The sequence below is a fragment of the Scyliorhinus canicula genome, chromosome 2 (genome assembly GCF_902713615.1).
Source record: "Scyliorhinus canicula chromosome 2, sScyCan1.1, whole genome shotgun sequence".
Taxonomy (NCBI): Eukaryota; Metazoa; Chordata; class Chondrichthyes; order Carcharhiniformes; family Scyliorhinidae; genus Scyliorhinus; species Scyliorhinus canicula.
The window spans coordinates 191,800,475-191,817,219 of NC_052147.1; the positions used below are offsets into that span (position 1 = coordinate 191,800,475).

Consider the following 16,745-nt stretch of genomic DNA (forward strand, 5'->3'; position numbering starts at 1 on the left):
AAAGGGCAGGTCATGCCTAACTAATTTAGTGGAATTTTTTGAGGACATTACCAGTGCAGTAGATAACGGGGAGCCGGTGGATGTGGTATATCTGGATTTCCAGAAAGCCTTTGACAAGGTGCCACACAAGAGGTTGCTGCATAATATAAAGATGCATGGCATTAAGGGTAAAGTAGTAGCATGGATAGAGGATTGGTTAATTAATAAAAACAAAGAGTTGGGATAAATGGGTGTTTCTCTGGTTGGCAATCAGTAGCTAGTGGTGTCCCTCAGGGATCCGTGTTGGGCCCACAATTGTTCACAATTTACATAGATGATTTGGAGTTGGGGACCAAGGGCAATGTGTCCAAGTTTGCAGATGACACTAAGATGAGTGGTAAAGCGAAAAGTGCAGAGGATACTGGAAGTCTGCAGAGGGATTTGGATAGGTTAAGTGAATGGGCTAGGGTCTGGCAGATGGAATACAATGTTGACAAATGTGAGGTTATCCATTTTGGTAGGAATAACAGCAAACGGGATTATTATTTAAACGATAAAATATTAAAGCATGCCGCTGTTCAGAGAGACCTGGGTGTGCTAGTGGGTGAGTCACAGAAGGTTGGTTTACAAGTGCAACAGGTGATTAAGAAGGCAAATGGAATTTTGTCCTTCATGTCTAGAGGGATGGAGTTTAAGACTAGGGAGGTTATGTTGCAATTGTATAAGGTGTTAGTGCGGCCACACCTGGAGTATTGTGTTCAGTTTTGGTCTCCTTACTTGAGAAAGGACGTACTGGCGCTGGAGGGTGTGCAGAGGAGATTCACTAGGTTAATCCCAGAGCTGAAGGGGTTGGATTATGAGGAGAGGTTGAGTAGACTGGGACTGTACTCGTTGGAATTTAGAAGGATGAGGGGGGATCTTATAGAAACATTTAAAATTATGAAGGGAATAGATAGGATAGATGCGGGCAGGTTGTTTCCACTGGCGGGTGACAGCAGAACTAGGGGGCATAGCCTCAAAATAAGGGGAAGTAGATTTAGGACTGAGTTTAGGAGGAACTTCTTCACCCAAAGGGTTGTGAATCTATGGAATTCCTTGCCCAGTGAAGCAGTTGAGGCTCCTTCATTACATGTTTTTAAGGTAAAGATAGATAGTTTTTTGAAGAATAAAGGGATTAAGGGTTATGGTGTTCGGCCGGAAAGTGGAGCTGAGTCCACAAAAGATCAGCCATGATCTAATTGAATGGCGGAGCAGGCTCGAGGGGCCAGATGGCCTACTCCCGCTCCTAGTTGTTATGTTCCTATATGTTCTTATATACCCTAAATCAATTTTGTGCTCATTCATGCCAGCTCATGCACTTATTCACCACCTTTTACACTTATATTCTCCAAGCCAACTCACCCAATATTCACCATGGGCAGACTTCAGGATTCATGCTGAGGTGAAATAAAATAAAGTATCTAACATAGACTTCACAATAAAAAAACACTCTCATTCATGAAAGCCCATTCAATATATTTAAATCTCCTCAAGTACTTAATTCCTTATAATAACCCCACATCAAATACAGCTAATCCTTTAATAATTTTTTTGAACTGTCAGTCAAACTTTGAACTTACAACATCCGCCCTCCTCACTGTGATACTGACAGGTTATGGAAGCACTGATGATAGTATATTGACAGCACTTTGAATTATGTAAACAATCATCAACTGCTAGAACCAATTTTTTCTCTACTCATAGACAGAGGCAGGCAGTTTTTTTAATTTAAAGAGTAGATGATTTAAATAACTTGACAGTTTGATGGTTCTGCTAATATATCCTTCCTTTACCTATATCATTCCAAACCTCCTGGTCCAATTAAACCCCGCCTCCAAATCTAACCTTCGGGGAGGTCATTTAATTCCGCGCAGAAAGTGTGTTTATGACCCCAATTTAACTCTATTTAATTCAATTGGGGTTCCAATCCAAAACTCAAAATCCTGCCCCTGGACTTTGAGGGTTAAATTACCAGGAGAGATTACACCAACTGTGGTTGTGATTCCTGGAATTAAGAAGGTTAAAGTGTGATTTGATTCAATAGAAGGATAGATAGAAACTATCCTCCCTGGTTGGCAATTCTCAGAAGGCAGAGTCTAAAAATTAGAACAAGATAATTCAAAATAAAGTTAGGAAACATTTCTATGTAAAAAAGCTGGATGATGTTTGGTGATACAGTGGTTAGCACTGCTGCCTCACAGCGCCAGGGAGCCGGGTTTGAATCTGGCCTTGGACGACTGTCTGTACGGAGTTTGCATGTTCCCCCCATGTCTGCATGGGTTTCCTTTGGGTGTTCCAGTTTCCTCCCACAGTCCATTGATATGCTTGTTAGGTGAATTGGCCATGCCAAATTGCCCCTTAGTGTCCAAAGATGTGCAGGTTAGGTGAAGTTATAGGTGGAGGGATAGGGCGAGGGAGTGGGCCTCGGTAGAGTGCTGTTTCAGAGGGTCAGGGCAGACATAAGAACATAAGAACTAGGAGCAGGAGTAGGCCATCTGGCCCCTCGAGCCTGCTCCGCCATTCAATTAGATCATGGCTGATCTTTTGTGGACTCAGCTCCACTTTCCGGCCCGAACACCATAACCCTTAATCCCTTTATTCTTCAAAAAACTATCTATCTTTACCTTAAAAACATGTAATGAAGGAGCCTCAACTGCTTCACTGGGCAAGGAATTCCATAGATTCACAACCCTTTGGGTGAAGAAGTTCCTCCTAAACTCAGTCCTAAATCTACTTCCCCTTATTTTGAGGCTATGCCCCCTAGTTCTGCTGTCACCCGCCAGTGGAAACAACCTGCCCGCATCTATCCTATCTATTCCCTTCATAATTTTAAATGTTTCTATAAGATCCCCCCTCATCCTTCTAAATTCCAACGAGTACAGTCCCAGTCTACTCAACCTCTCCTCATAATCCAACCCCTTCAGCTCTGGGATTAACCTAGTGAATCTCTTCTGCACACCCTCCAGTGCCAGTACATCCTTTCTCAAGTAAGGAGACCAAAACTGAACACAATACTCCAGGTGTGGCCGCACTAACACCTTATACAATTGCAACATAACCTCCCTAGTCTTAAACTCCATCCCTCTAGCAATGAAGGACAAAATTCCATTTGCCTTCTTAATCACCTGTTGCACTTGTAAACCAACCTTCTGTGACTCATGCACTAGCACACCCAAGTCTCTCTGAACAGCGGCATGCTTTAATATTTTATCGTTTAAATAATAATCCCGTTTGCTGTTATTCCTACCAAAATGGATAACCTCACATTTGTCAACATTGTATTCCATCTGCCAGACCCGAGCCCATTCACTTAACCTATCCAAATCCCTCTGCAGACTTCCAGTATCCTCTGCACTTTTCGCTTTACCACTCATCTTAGTGTCATCTGCAAACTTGGACACATTGCCCTTGGTCCCCAACTCCAAATCATCAATGTAAATTGTGAACAATTGTGGGCCCAACACGGATCCCTGAGGGACACCACTAGCTACTGATTGCCAACCAGAGAAACACCCATTTATCCCAACTCTTTGCTTTCTATTAATTAACCAATCCTCTATCCATGCTACTACTTTACCCTTAATGCCATGCATCTTTATCTTATGCAGCAACCTTTTGTGTGGCACCTTGTCAAAGGCTTTCTGGAAATCCAGATATACCACATCCATCGGCTCCCCGTTATCTACTGCACTGGTAATGTCCTCAAAAAATTCCACTAAATTAGTTAGGCATGACCTGCCTTTAAAGAACCCATGCTGCGTCTGCCCAATGGGACAATTTCTATCCAGATGCCTCGCAATTTCGTCCTTGATGATAGATTCCAGCATCTTCCCTATTACCGAAGTTAAACTCACTGGCCTATAATTTCCTGCTTTCTGCCTACCTCCTTTTTTAAACAGTGGCATCACGTTTGCTAATTTCCAATCCACCGGGACCACCCCAGAGTCTAGTGAATTTCGGTAAATTATCACTAGTGCATCTGCAATTTCCCTAGCCATCTCTTTTAGCACTCTGGGATGCATTCCATCAGGGCCAGGAGACTTGTCTACCTTTAGCCCCATTAGCTTGCCCATCACTCCCTCCTTAGTGATAACAATCCTTTCAAGGTCCTCACCTGTCATAGCCTCATTTCTATCAGTCGCTGGCATGTTATTTGTGTCTTCCACTGTGAAGACCGACCCAAAAAACCTGTTCAGTTCCTCAGCCATTTCCTCATTTCCCATTATTAAAACTCCCTTCTCATCCTCTAAAGGACCAATATTTACCTTAGCCACTATTTTTTGTCTTATATATTTGTAAAAACTTTTACTGTCTGTTTTTATATTCTGAGCAAGTTTACTCTCATACTCTATCTTACTCTTCTTTATAGCTTTTTTAGTAGCTTTCTGTTGCCCCCTAAAGATTTCCCAGTCCTCTAATCTCCCAGCAATCTTTGCCACTTTATATGCTTTTTCCTTCAATTTGATACTCTCCCTTATTTCCTTAGATATCCACGGTCGATTTTCCCTCTTTCTTCCGTCCTTCCTTTTTGTTGGTATAAACCTTTGCTGAGCACTGTGAAAAATCGCTTGGAAGGTTCTCCACTGTTCCTCAACTGTTCCACCATAAAGTCTTAGCTCCCAGTCTACCTTAGCTAGTTCTTCTCTCATCCCCTTGTAATCTCCTTTGTTTAAACACAAAACACTAGTATTTGATTTTACTTTCTCACCCTCCATCTGTATTTTAAATTCCACCATATTGTGATCGCTCCTTCCGAGAGGATCCCTAACTATGAGATCATGAATCAATCCTGTCTCATTACACAGGACAAGATCTAGGACCGCTTGTTCCCTCGTAGGTTCCATTACATACTGTTCTAGGAAACTATCGCGGATACATTCTATAAACTCCTCCTCACGGTTGCCTTGACCGACCTGGTTAAACCAATCGACATGTAGATTAAAATCCCCCATGATGGGCTGAATGGCCTCCCTGCGCACTGTCGGGATTCTGTGCATTCTAAGTTTGGAACTCTCTTCTGCAAGCAACAATAGATTAATTTTAATTCTGAGATTAATGTAAACCAAAGATATTAAGGGAATTGGGGCTGAGGCAGATATGTTGAGTTAGGGTGCAAATCAGACATAATTTAATTGCATGCTGGACAAGTTCAAGGATCTACATGGCCTACTTCTGTTCCTATATTGCGAATCAATAGCTTTATTCTGACGAGCCATTTGTTACAAGACTTTGTGAATGCAAGCAAAGGAGGTCAACTGTAGTCCTGTACTGTGAAAGCACCTTTGTGCCAGTTATAGTTTATTTTAGTAATTTTCACATTTGCAGTTATTTACCTTAATTATATTGCATATCACTTCATATGATTATACTACATTGTCATGTTTAGAAGAGCTTTTCTGCTAAAATAATAAGAGTTTCCAAAAAATGTACTGTTGGTGGACTAATGCCACGCAGAATAAAATGGGAAGGCAGCTCACCACCACCTTCCCGAGGGCAATTAGAGATGAGCAATAACTGCTGACCTTGCTGGCAACACCCAAATGTCAGGAACAAATAAATAAAACACCACCAGCAGTAAACAGGAATATAGAGAAGGTGATATTCCAAAATGTGGGAGCCGTGTAATACTGAACTCACTTCAGGAGGAATAATTGTGTCACTGTTGATCAATAGTGTTATTTCAAATTTTCCAGTTTCAGTAAATATTTAAACTATCTTTGTGTAACCTATCACCTGAATTAGAGAAACTTGGCACACACATGTAACAGACCCTCATTTGAAAGAATGACGGTGAACTGTTCCTGTTGTATCTTTCCAGGGGTCAGATCATTGAACACTGTTGTCAGAAGATTAACTGTTTGACACAAGTCTTCTCATTTTCCGAGTTTGTATTTTTAAATTAATCAACAGTTTGCATTCGCTTAGAATAAAGTATTCTAAAAATTGAATATTTAACCCTGATAATAATGATTAGAAAGTTTTTAACGCAATGTCTTTCCAATTCAGATTAAGATGTCTTGTGAAGCAACTGGAGAAAGGTGAGGTTAACGTGACAGATTTAAAGAAGAATATTGAATATGCAGCCTCTGTGTTGGAAGCAGTTTACATTGATGAGACAAGGTGAGTTAAATGGAAAGTCCCTATGGCACAGTATGTGTGTGATTTATGCACATACTTTAAAACACAATTTGTGCATATACCGATAACATTTTTCATGCTTACAAATCAAGGGAAACTTTTTTCTCATTTGAAGACAGCTTGTCTGCTTTAGTGTTCCTGAATATCAAGATATTACCCATCCTCATTCCATGACTTCTTTCCTCATTAATGAATAATGGAAAATCAAGCATGGGTTGTGCAATTTTACATCACTGTTTGTGTTGGGTGGTCCGTTAAGTGGAACATTTCCCTTTTAAATTCCTCTGTGTATCACTTTTAGTGCACTGTTACCTATGTTTACATAACTTCCATGTCCGTGCTAGTTTAATACAATTGTTAAGCTGGTTAAATTAGTCAACAACTGTATTAACACAGCAAAAATAAATAAATTAAGTGAACAAATTAAATAATTCACTAAACATATCAGAGAGAGAGGGAATGAACATGTATAAATCATTTCTGTTCATGTGCCAATGATTTTGGCCTGATTTAAAACTTATGCCGTTGACAGAAAACAGGCACTTGTACAACTCACTCATGTTTCTTTACAATTGAAGTTTAAATGTAAGGGAAATTGGAAGGGGTGTAACAAGCAGCACTGGATCCAAATTTGTCCATTTCCTACAATCACCCTATAATGTCTTACAGCCTCAGACATGCATTTGTTCTCTCACATTTGACCACAAAACAAGTTCCTTGGGCACGATTCTCCGCTGCCCACGACGGGTCGGAGAATAGCGGGAGGGCCTTCCCGACATTTTAACCGACCTCCCGCTATTCTCTCCCCCCCCCCCCCCCACAGCCGCCCCACGACACGAATCGCTGCTCGCCGTTTTTTACGGCGAACAGCGATTCTCCCCAGGCAGATGGGCCGAGTACCCAGGCCTTTACGGCCGTTTTCACGAACGCAAACACGCCTGCTCTCACCGTTCGTGAAAACGGCCGCAAAGTACCGTCCCGGACAACCATGGCACCGATTGGCACGGCCGTGCCAAGGGTGACATGGGCCTGCAATCAGTGGGCACCGATCGCGGGCAGCGGGTCGGATACCCGCGCACTATTTGTTCCTCCGCCGCCCCGCAGGATCAGTCCGCGGGGCAGCTGAGGGGCATGACGGCCCGCGCATGTGCGGTTTGACGCATATGCGTGATGACGTCATCCGCGCATGCGCGGGTTGGAGCCGTCCAACCCGCGCATGCGCGGCTGACGTCATCGTGCGCGTCAGCCGCCGTGACGCTTGGCGTGCGGGCTTAGCGACGGTCGTTAAGCCCGCGATGCCGTGCTTCACGGGGCCGCACTGCTAGCCCCGCCCGGGGGGGAGAATCGGGTCCCGGGAGGGGGCGCGGAGGCTGCCGTGAAACACGGCCAGTTTCACGGCAGCCTTTACGACTCGTCGCATTTGCGGAGAATCGCGCCCCTTATCTCTGATATTTTTGTGGTTGAAGTGGAATAAAGCTACTTTCCACTGCTCCAATTCATCTTAAAATTTGTTGCAGAGATTCTTGACTTGGAAAGATGCAACTATATATATAGAGATATATGAACATACTTGCAATGCCTTGATAGATTTCTAAATATTGCACTCACCTATTTCAATATTGCATTTGATTAAAGTGTCGCCACATAATTTTATTTCAAGATGAGATGTTTGTGCTTTTTAACTGAGTCTTTCAGTTGTCCCTTGTCACACTGTTTTATATCTGGACTAATAGATGGCATATGCATTTGAGTACGGTGAAGTATATAATCACCAATTTTGGATGAAGGCACTGAGATAATGGTAAAATAGTTGGGAAGCATACTGAACAGGAAACAAATTTGAGTTCATTATTGAGAAATCATTAAAATTATCAATTCAGAGCACGGCTGCAATTTGTAAAAACAATAGCAAATAAGTTACTGTATTCCATGAGCAGAGGGATAAAGTAAAAATAAAAATAATGTTACTGCTAAGACATGAGTTAAGATAGTATAATATTTTAGGATATTCACCATATTGGAAGTAACCTGTAGCAAGTATTTATTTGAAATCTGTCTTTATGATATCTTATAGATATGATAAGTTACCTATTTGACTTGTGTATTGATTAGGGTAATTGAAACTAAAAAAAAAACTCAAAAGGCAGCCTCTTTGGATTAATATTTCTTGAGAAAGGACTAAATTCAAGTGGTCCTTTGGGTTTGAGTCTGAAGCTCTATATTCTGTTTTCCCATCAGGCGGCTCTTGGACACTGAGGACGAACTCAGCGACATCCAGTCAGATTCCGTTCCGTCGGAGGTTAGGGATTGGCTGGCGTCCACCTTTACAAGAAAGATGGGGGTGATGAGAAGGAGGCCAGCAGAAAAGCCTAGATTTCGGAGCATTGTTCATGCTGTTCAAGCTGGCATTTTTGTCGAGAGGTAGATGCAAGTGACTCTGTGATATTTGTTTTGATTGAGATTGTAATTCGCAAAAATTGAAAGTGACTTATAACATTTTATGTTGCCGGTTTTACAAATATTGTTGAGCAGCTTCCATTTATTCTAAAATGTTCAGGGTATTTCAAGCTATTAAAATGTACAGTTTTGTGGCCACGGGGGAGAAAACATATCTCCGACCGAATAATTTAATCAGCAACTCAAAGTTTACAACAGTTCTTAACATAAGAATTAAAGCTAAATATACACGTGAGCATTGTGAATGGCATTATGAAGAGCTATTTCCACCATCCAAGAGAGTGCAGATCAGAAAACCTGGCTGCAATTTTGGAGCTCTGTCTCTGGTCTATCACTATGAGGAAGGTAAAATCCACACTCATACTTCACCTGCCCTGTCTGCAGCCTTTGACACTTTTGGCAACATAATCGTCCTTCAATGCTTCATCACATCACCCAGCTAAGTGGTACTGCTCTCTCCTGGTTCCATTCTAATCGATCTAATCATAGACAGAGTATTCACCTCAAATGTCTTCTTTTCCTGCTCCACCTTGGTTACTTCTGCTTTCCCCAAGGATCCATCCTTTGCCCTTCCTATTTCTCATCTACACTGTCCCTGGGTGACATCATCCGAAATCACAGTGTCAGTTTTCACAGACAAAGAGCGGTAAATACATTGCAATTGCACACTTTAATGATTGGAATGCACTTACCTCTCTTTGATGTGGTTGACATTTGTAAACATTGGGGTTTCACCACTTGGAATCACTCATCCATGAAGGGAGATGAATGAATCAAGACTGTAGCTGGTTTGTGGAAGCTATGAATCACAGTCCACTACTAGAAAGGAATGAATAGTTTGCAGCTAATGGATCTGCAGGGTTGCAACAGAAGTCAAAGCTGTTCTCCTTCGAGCAATCGACATGTGAAGCATCCAGGTAAGTGTTACAACTGTAATTAGTTTCACTGTCCCTGTCTGAACTGCTCTCTAGCTTCCAGACAGTGGTCTCTTTTCTGTGAGGGGTGATTTGTAGATCATTGCAATCCTGGTACAAGAAACAAAGAGTGCTAACATGCAGATAGAGCAAGCAATTGCCAAGCCTAGACAAGCCTTTCTGCAATTGTAGGGCTTTGTGAGGCCACACCTGGAATACTGTGTACAGTTTTAATCACTGTACCTAGGGAAGCCATAGGGGCTGAAACACAATTTCACAAGGTTGGTCCTTGGGATGAGAAGAAAGAATGAGTAGAATGGGCCTATACTTTGTGGACACAAGAAGAATGAGAAATATATTTCAACGTATAAGGTTCTGAGAGGAATTGACAGAGTAGATGAGAAGCTGTTTCCACTGACATAGCAGCACCGCAGCACAGTGGATGGCACAGTAGCTTCACAACTCCAGGGTCCCAGGTTCGATTCCCGGCTTGGGTCACTGTCTGTGTGGAGTCTGCACGTTCTCCCCGTGTCTGCGTGGGTCTCCTCCGGGTTCTCCGGTTTCCTCCCACAGTTCAAAAACGTACAGGTTTGGTGGATTGGCCATGATAAATTGCCCTTGGTGTACAAAAAAAGGGTAGGTGAGGGGTGGGGTTACTGGGTTACTTCAGCGTGGGCTGAAGTAGGGTGCTCTTTCCAAGAACTGCTGCAGACGTGATGGGCCGAATGGCGAATGGCCTCCTTGTTCACTGTAAATTCTATGATTCTATGACTGGAGAGCTGAGAACCAGGGGACATAGCTTCAGGAGAGGGATGCACCATTCTGGAATGAGATGATAAGAAATTTCTTTACATAGTGGGTGTGCTTCTTTACAATTCCCTTCCCCAGAGGGCTGTGGATGCTCAACCATTGAGCACATTCAAGGCTGAGTTTGATATAGTTTTGGACTTTCCAAGAGGATCAGGGAATATGGGGATCAGGCAGGAAAGTGGAATCATGCTTGCAGATCAGGGATCATCATATTAATGGCCGAACAGGCTCAAGGGGCACTATGACCCACTGTTGCTGCTGCTTCTTATGTTCTTATCTTCTTTAGAGGATTACCAGGTAAATTCAGTTAGGCAAATTAATGGGGATAAACCCAGAGAGATTATACTCAATACACTCATTCTAAATATATACACAATGCAAGATAAATAAAGATCCATGCTGACTGAGAAGATCCTTTGCTGTTTGTGATTTTGCAGGACATTAAGAGATCATTATGCCAGCCTGCCTTGAACATCTGGCGCAGCAAAGTCATGACTCCTCTCATGTAACCAGTTGTAGGTCCTAGTTTTTTTACAGATGTGGCTGAAATGATTGTCTTTAAGGCCCTCTACTGGGTGTGTTTTTGGCAAGGGGCATGTAAACTATGAAGGATGGAAAACCTTCCCACCCATCCCCAACCTGGTCCCCGTTATACACCAAGATCAGCAGACTACCCACCATTTAACAAAATAATTAACAGGAAATTAAACTTGTTACCAAGTCAAATTGATCCATATTTTATGATGCCCATGATATAAAACAGGCAGGCGGGCGGGTGTGGGGAGCCCGCTTTTGAACTAAAGTTTTAGAAAGCCGGGTAAGAAAGGAGGCACACCATTCAGTGGTAGAGGGGAGGGGAGGAGCACCTTTGTCACTTTTCCCCCTCCGCAGGCTGCAAAATACTACTCCACCCAGAAATGCCCCCCCATACATCATCCGGTGAAAAAGCTACCTCTTTGTGGGCTTCTTTGCAGAACCAGCTGTGCCCACTACTTAGTCTTTGCATTTCTGGGGCTCATGGAGCTTCCAGCCAATTATATTGGCCCATTCTCAGCCTATTCAACTCGCCAGCAGTGCACTATTGCTGCGAGGCAGGCATTTTTATCAGCCCTGTCAGTTGCAGGCCAACTCTTGCAAAAATAGAGGGTGAGCAATACATGCCCACCACCACCCCCCCAAGAAATTCAGCCTATTACATTTGTCTCCGCCCCCACCCTCACCACCACCAGCATAAACAATGCTTCCTATTCTAAGTTATCAAGCACATTTGAAATCCAGAAGAAGAATACGCACCTTCATCTTTTCCTCAACGCCAACATTAGCCAGAAACAATGGACTGGATTTTGCAGTCAGTGGAGAAGCAACAATGCTCACCACTACCTCGAAGGAAGCTGCCCATAAAGATATAGCAAGCTCTGTGTGTATCTTTCCGCTTTCCAGTAAAGGTTTGAATCTGGTGTCATATCAAGAGGATCTCCAGGCAGCCAGCAACAGTGATGACATCAAGCATGGTAATCAGCCATTCACATTAAAGTATTCTCATAGACAGCAAACCAGAAAGTTAAAAGCACTGAATCATTTCACTGATAATAAAAACTAATTTTAAACTAAGCAAATGAATGATAGGATATACACATAGGATTAAGATCAAGCTAAATATCATCAACCTTTAACAAAATCACAAATGAAAATTAAATCAAAAATCCAAACAATTAAATATGATATTCAAGGAATAGAAAAAGGACCAGTGAGGCTGTTTATGAGAAGTTATGAACTTAACAAATCATTAATAATCAAGTTATACTTCATTCAACAAGTTATACATTTTCAAGAATTTTTACACTGAGACTAATATAATTGTTAGTTCAATAATTTCCAACTGATTGCAGACCTGGGCACCCATAACAACTCAACTTGTGGGGAAGAATAGAATTGCATTCACTGCTCTGTGCCGACTCCAGGACCTGCTGTCAGTTCCAGAGGAGTAACGACTCTGAATGTTGTCGGTTTCCCTGCCATTACTACCGCTAAGTCTGGACCTTGAAAGAAAAGTTTTGGTGAGGCAATAGAATAAATGCAACTAAAGTATTTAGCAAAATGCAGCAAAAGATTAAGAAGAATACAAAAAAGCCAAAAAGAATTCTGGGCCTTTTAGAATCCTGCTACAAACAAGATTCTAAATTGTTCAATTTTTATGCATGTAACTTAATACTCTGGATGGATCCTCACCAAAGGCTTGCTGACCCCGACTTTAGGAAGAAGGATTTTATTTCTTAAATTAGATCATATGTGCAAGTAGTGCAAGATCATTATTTGCCCCCAAGGCACCAGTTGTAAATTAAACAGTTCATGTGTCACTTACTTTTGATCAAGCACCTGATTTTCTGACCCACAACATTGTCCACAAGGCAAGGCCAGCCTTTTAAAATTTACCATCATCTTGAAAAGTCCAGAGAATATAAAGTTTATTGTCTCATGCAAGCAGCTCTTCAAGATAATGGGTGCAAAGTAAAAAGAAAATGCCCATCACAGATCCTTGCTGTTATAGTTACAGGAATTAATGGTCTCATAACGGAGACCAAGTAGGGGTAATTCAAAGTCATGTTGCTGAATTCTGTTATCAAAAAAATACTTTTTATCAATTTACTTTCAAGGATGTACCGAAGAACATCAAATATGATTGGACTGACTTACCCATCAGCAGTGATATCTGCTTTAAAGGTAAGTAAAAACGCTGAAAGTGTAAAAATTAGTTGAACACTATATGGGAGGAGGAGGGGAAATATTGTACGGAGCCTGCAGGAATGCAAAACATGGTGTAATTAGGCAGGATGCACAATCTTGAATCTCCAATGCGTTGAGATGCAGAATGAAGTCAGCGGCATGTCAAGTATTATACCGCCTTGTGGCAGGTTCATACTTGATTATGTATTTGCATTCCATGAATACTCATTAACGTGAAACACTTTTTAAATTAAAGTCCTACACTTAAAGTGAGAAACTCACATAAAGTGAGAAACTTGTAGCACCTGGCTCATGATCATTTAAAGGTGGCATTCTCAAGTCAACCTAGTGCAGTTGGGATGACAATCAACAAATTTCCTTGTTTAGCTCTATGGCACAAGGGAGGGAATCAGGGGAATGACAGTGTGCAACAGGGAGGGGTTGAAGAGGGATCCATGGGAGGAAAGAAGGTGGGTTCAGGGACATTTGGGAGTGCATTTTGAAGGGCCTGGCATCCTAAGTGTGTTGGGGGGGGGGGGGCAGTCAGTCAAGGTAAGAAAATTAGGAGCGTAAAGGGCCGCGTTACTACTGTCCACATGTGTGTCCATCTCAGGCTACTGCCGGGCAGAATCCTTACAGGGCTCTATAGCATTTCATTATCTCCGCTGAGAGTGATCTCAAATGATTTCCTTTATAACGCAGGGCCAGCTGAGCCTGCAAGTTCAGCAATGTACCACAGTGTGGCCAGCACAACACTGGATACTAACATGAGCATTCAGTAGATTGAGCAAAAAAACACAACATTGTTTCTTCCAAAATAGAGGAATTATCCCTTGTTCTCTTGGAACCATTAATGTGCATGAAGCATGCTAGTACGTTGAGCTTATTGACTAAGATAGTCAACAAAGAGTGATAATGCACACATGAATAAAATGAAAACAATGTAATGTGAAATATTTACAAAATATATATTTGAAAGACACCCATGCCACCTTTCTGCTCTCAAGTCTCTCAAGTTAATGCTAGTGGGAAAGTTTTGGCCGTGATGGAGAGCCTCCGTTTGACCAAGCAGAATTTTCAAAGCCCATCGGTACCTGCTGCAGTGTGAGTTGATGGAGGGTTTCATCAATGAAAAGCTTACCTCGCTACTGAATCACAAGCACACTGCCAACATTAGGAATTATAATTGTAATCGTGTCGGAAATAGAAAAAAGAGGCGTACAATTCCAGTTACGATGTCAGGAATGGCATGCTTCTGACAAAATCATGGCCTATGTCTACATTTAATGTCTCTTTTCTTTTTGCAGGATGTTGATAAATGGTCATTTAATGTATTCGCCCTGAATGATGCCAGTGGGGAACATGCTCTGAAGTTCATGGTGCACGAGTTATTTACTCGATATGACCTTATCAGTCGCTTCAGGGTCAGGAAACTTTAAGGTTTAATATATATTAAAACAAAACAAAATGGTTTTCTGAGTCAATGCCAAAATCATGCTAATTAAATCTAGCGGATCGTAATGCATATGTTTGTGACTGACCATCAAATAACGAATATCTGCCATGAACACAATTAGAGCTTCTAATGAATAATATCGATTTAAAATAATTCATCCTTTCAGCTTGTTGCGTAGTGGTGTGCATGATAATGCAAAATTCTCTGCCATCAACATATAGAACCCTCTTTCCGAAGGACTAGAAGCCTTATTACACAGTTAGAATCATCACATACATAGTAGGCTATAATGTAGATTCTTCTCCCTGCTTGGCAGCCGATGCACATCCCACTATGCCACAAGAATAGCTGGAGAGCCCCTAAATGGGGTTATTGCTGGGCGCCGAACAGAGCACATACAAGGGGTGGGGCCTGAATGAGGTGGGGCCTGAAAGGGGTGGTGTACAAATGGTGGGGCATGACGAGGGTGTGTGAAGAGGGAGCATGAAGGGGGAGGGGCATCTAGTGACCTCATAATGAAGTGTCGCTCACCTAGGAGGGCGACTGCTGGTACCGGCGATTGGGGGGAGTGGGGGTGCATGATGCCAGCAAGAACAGTGAAGAGGGGTCTGAAGGCAATCCCAATTGGGGGCTCCGATGCCAGTAATCCTGGGGGGCTGTAGATTGGTTGATGCCGGCGAGGATGGTGGATGGGGGAACTATGGGCGGAATTCTCCGCTCCCCACGCCGGGTGGGAGGATCGCGGGAGGGCCGGATGACTCACGACATGCCCCCCTGGCGCCCCCCGCGATTCTCCCACCGCCCCGCACGGAAGAATCGCCGGTCGCCGTGAAAAACGGCGACCGCCGATTCTCTGGCCCCGATGGGCCGAGCGGTCTGCCGTTCCCGACCGGTTCACGACAGCGGCAACCACACCTGATCACTGCCGTCGTGAACATGGGCGCCAAATGGTCGTTTGAAGCTTGTGTGGGGCGGAGAGGGGAGTGAGCACCACGGCCGTGCTCGGGAGGGGACAGGCCCGCGATCAGTGCCCACCGATCATCGGGCCGGTGTCTCAAAGCGACGCACTCTTTCCCCTCCGCCACCCCGCAAGATCAAGCCACCACGTCTTGCGGGGCAGCAGAGGGGAAGATGGCAACCGCGCAGGCGTGGGTTAGAGCTGGCCAACCTGCGCATGCGCGGCTGACGTCACATAGGCGCCGCCATCGCGTCATTCTCGGCGCGTCACCTTGACGCAAGCGTCAAGGCCCGGCGGCCGAGATTTACGGAGCGCCGTTCCTAGCCCCCCGGGTGGGGGTGAATTAGGTGCGAGGAGCAGCCTCCGAAGCCGTCGTGAAACTCGGCCTAGTTCACGACGGCCTTCCCGATTTATCGCGGGAGCGGAGAATTCCGCCCTATAGCTCCATGCCAGCGATGTGGGGCGGGGGGAAGGGGGCTCCTTACTGTCACTTAGAGAATGCAACCCGATCTCTGTGAAGCCGGGAATGGAGGCATGCCTCGGCCCCGCCTCTCACAGAGCTGGTATAAACATCACCCCCTCCAAAATAATTACTAAGTGTGGGTGGAGTGTGATCTGAATCATGCCTAACCACCTGACAAGAATCACACTTTGTTTCACATTGGAGACGACACTTGAAAATATTTTTGGGCAATTCCGTCCAGATAATAATGATCAGAATTCTGTGTTTCAGAGTATAAGTGCTCCCATCAGCGGAGAATCAGGACTGTGTCCCGTTGTTGCTCGGAGGGTCGTCGGGGTAGGATTCCCATGGCTTGACTGTAAAAATATGAATAGTGCCTTCGGTTTCCTGCAATTACTGGGGTCAGGCCGCTGCTTTGAACAGGCACCCTGAACCCAGCAACCAGAGATAAGCTCTCCACCCACCCACAACCCAAATGTTGACCCCCTCGCTGACAAGAGGGCAGCCCAACCCCTCACCAGGGAGGGGAATCCTCCCCCCTACCACGGGAATAACAGGGTCACCCTCCTCTGCACCTTACATGCCTAAGGGTGACCCAACCCCCTCAGCCCCCTCCCCTCAGCACCCCCCTCAACCTCTCCAAACCCCCTAGTCCCCTCAGCCCCTCCAGTCCCTCTCAGCCTCTCCAGGCCCCTCAACCACCCCTCAACTTCCTCAGGCGCCCCCGCTCTCAGCCCTAACCACAATGATTTTAAACATTCTTGTTGTGATTGACAGCTGCTGACCACTTCAGCAGTGCTCAGTGTT

General features: G+C 43.9%; 1 protein-coding gene across 4 annotated transcripts in view; it reads left to right on the plus strand.

Moving 5' to 3' along the window:
• Positions 1–16,745, plus strand: part of pde1a (phosphodiesterase 1A, calmodulin-dependent) — a 725,115-nt gene that overhangs the window by 595,206 nt on the left and 113,164 nt on the right. For all 4 annotated transcript variants that reach the window (XM_038789235.1, XM_038789236.1, XM_038789237.1 and 1 more), the window contains 4 exons: positions 6,025–6,138; positions 8,395–8,577; positions 12,992–13,058; positions 14,369–14,485. In XM_038789235.1, coding sequence (XP_038645163.1) covers positions 6,025–6,138; positions 8,395–8,577; positions 12,992–13,058; positions 14,369–14,485 — 481 coding nt within the window. The remainder of the gene's footprint in view (positions 1–6,024; positions 6,139–8,394; positions 8,578–12,991; positions 13,059–14,368; positions 14,486–16,745) is intronic.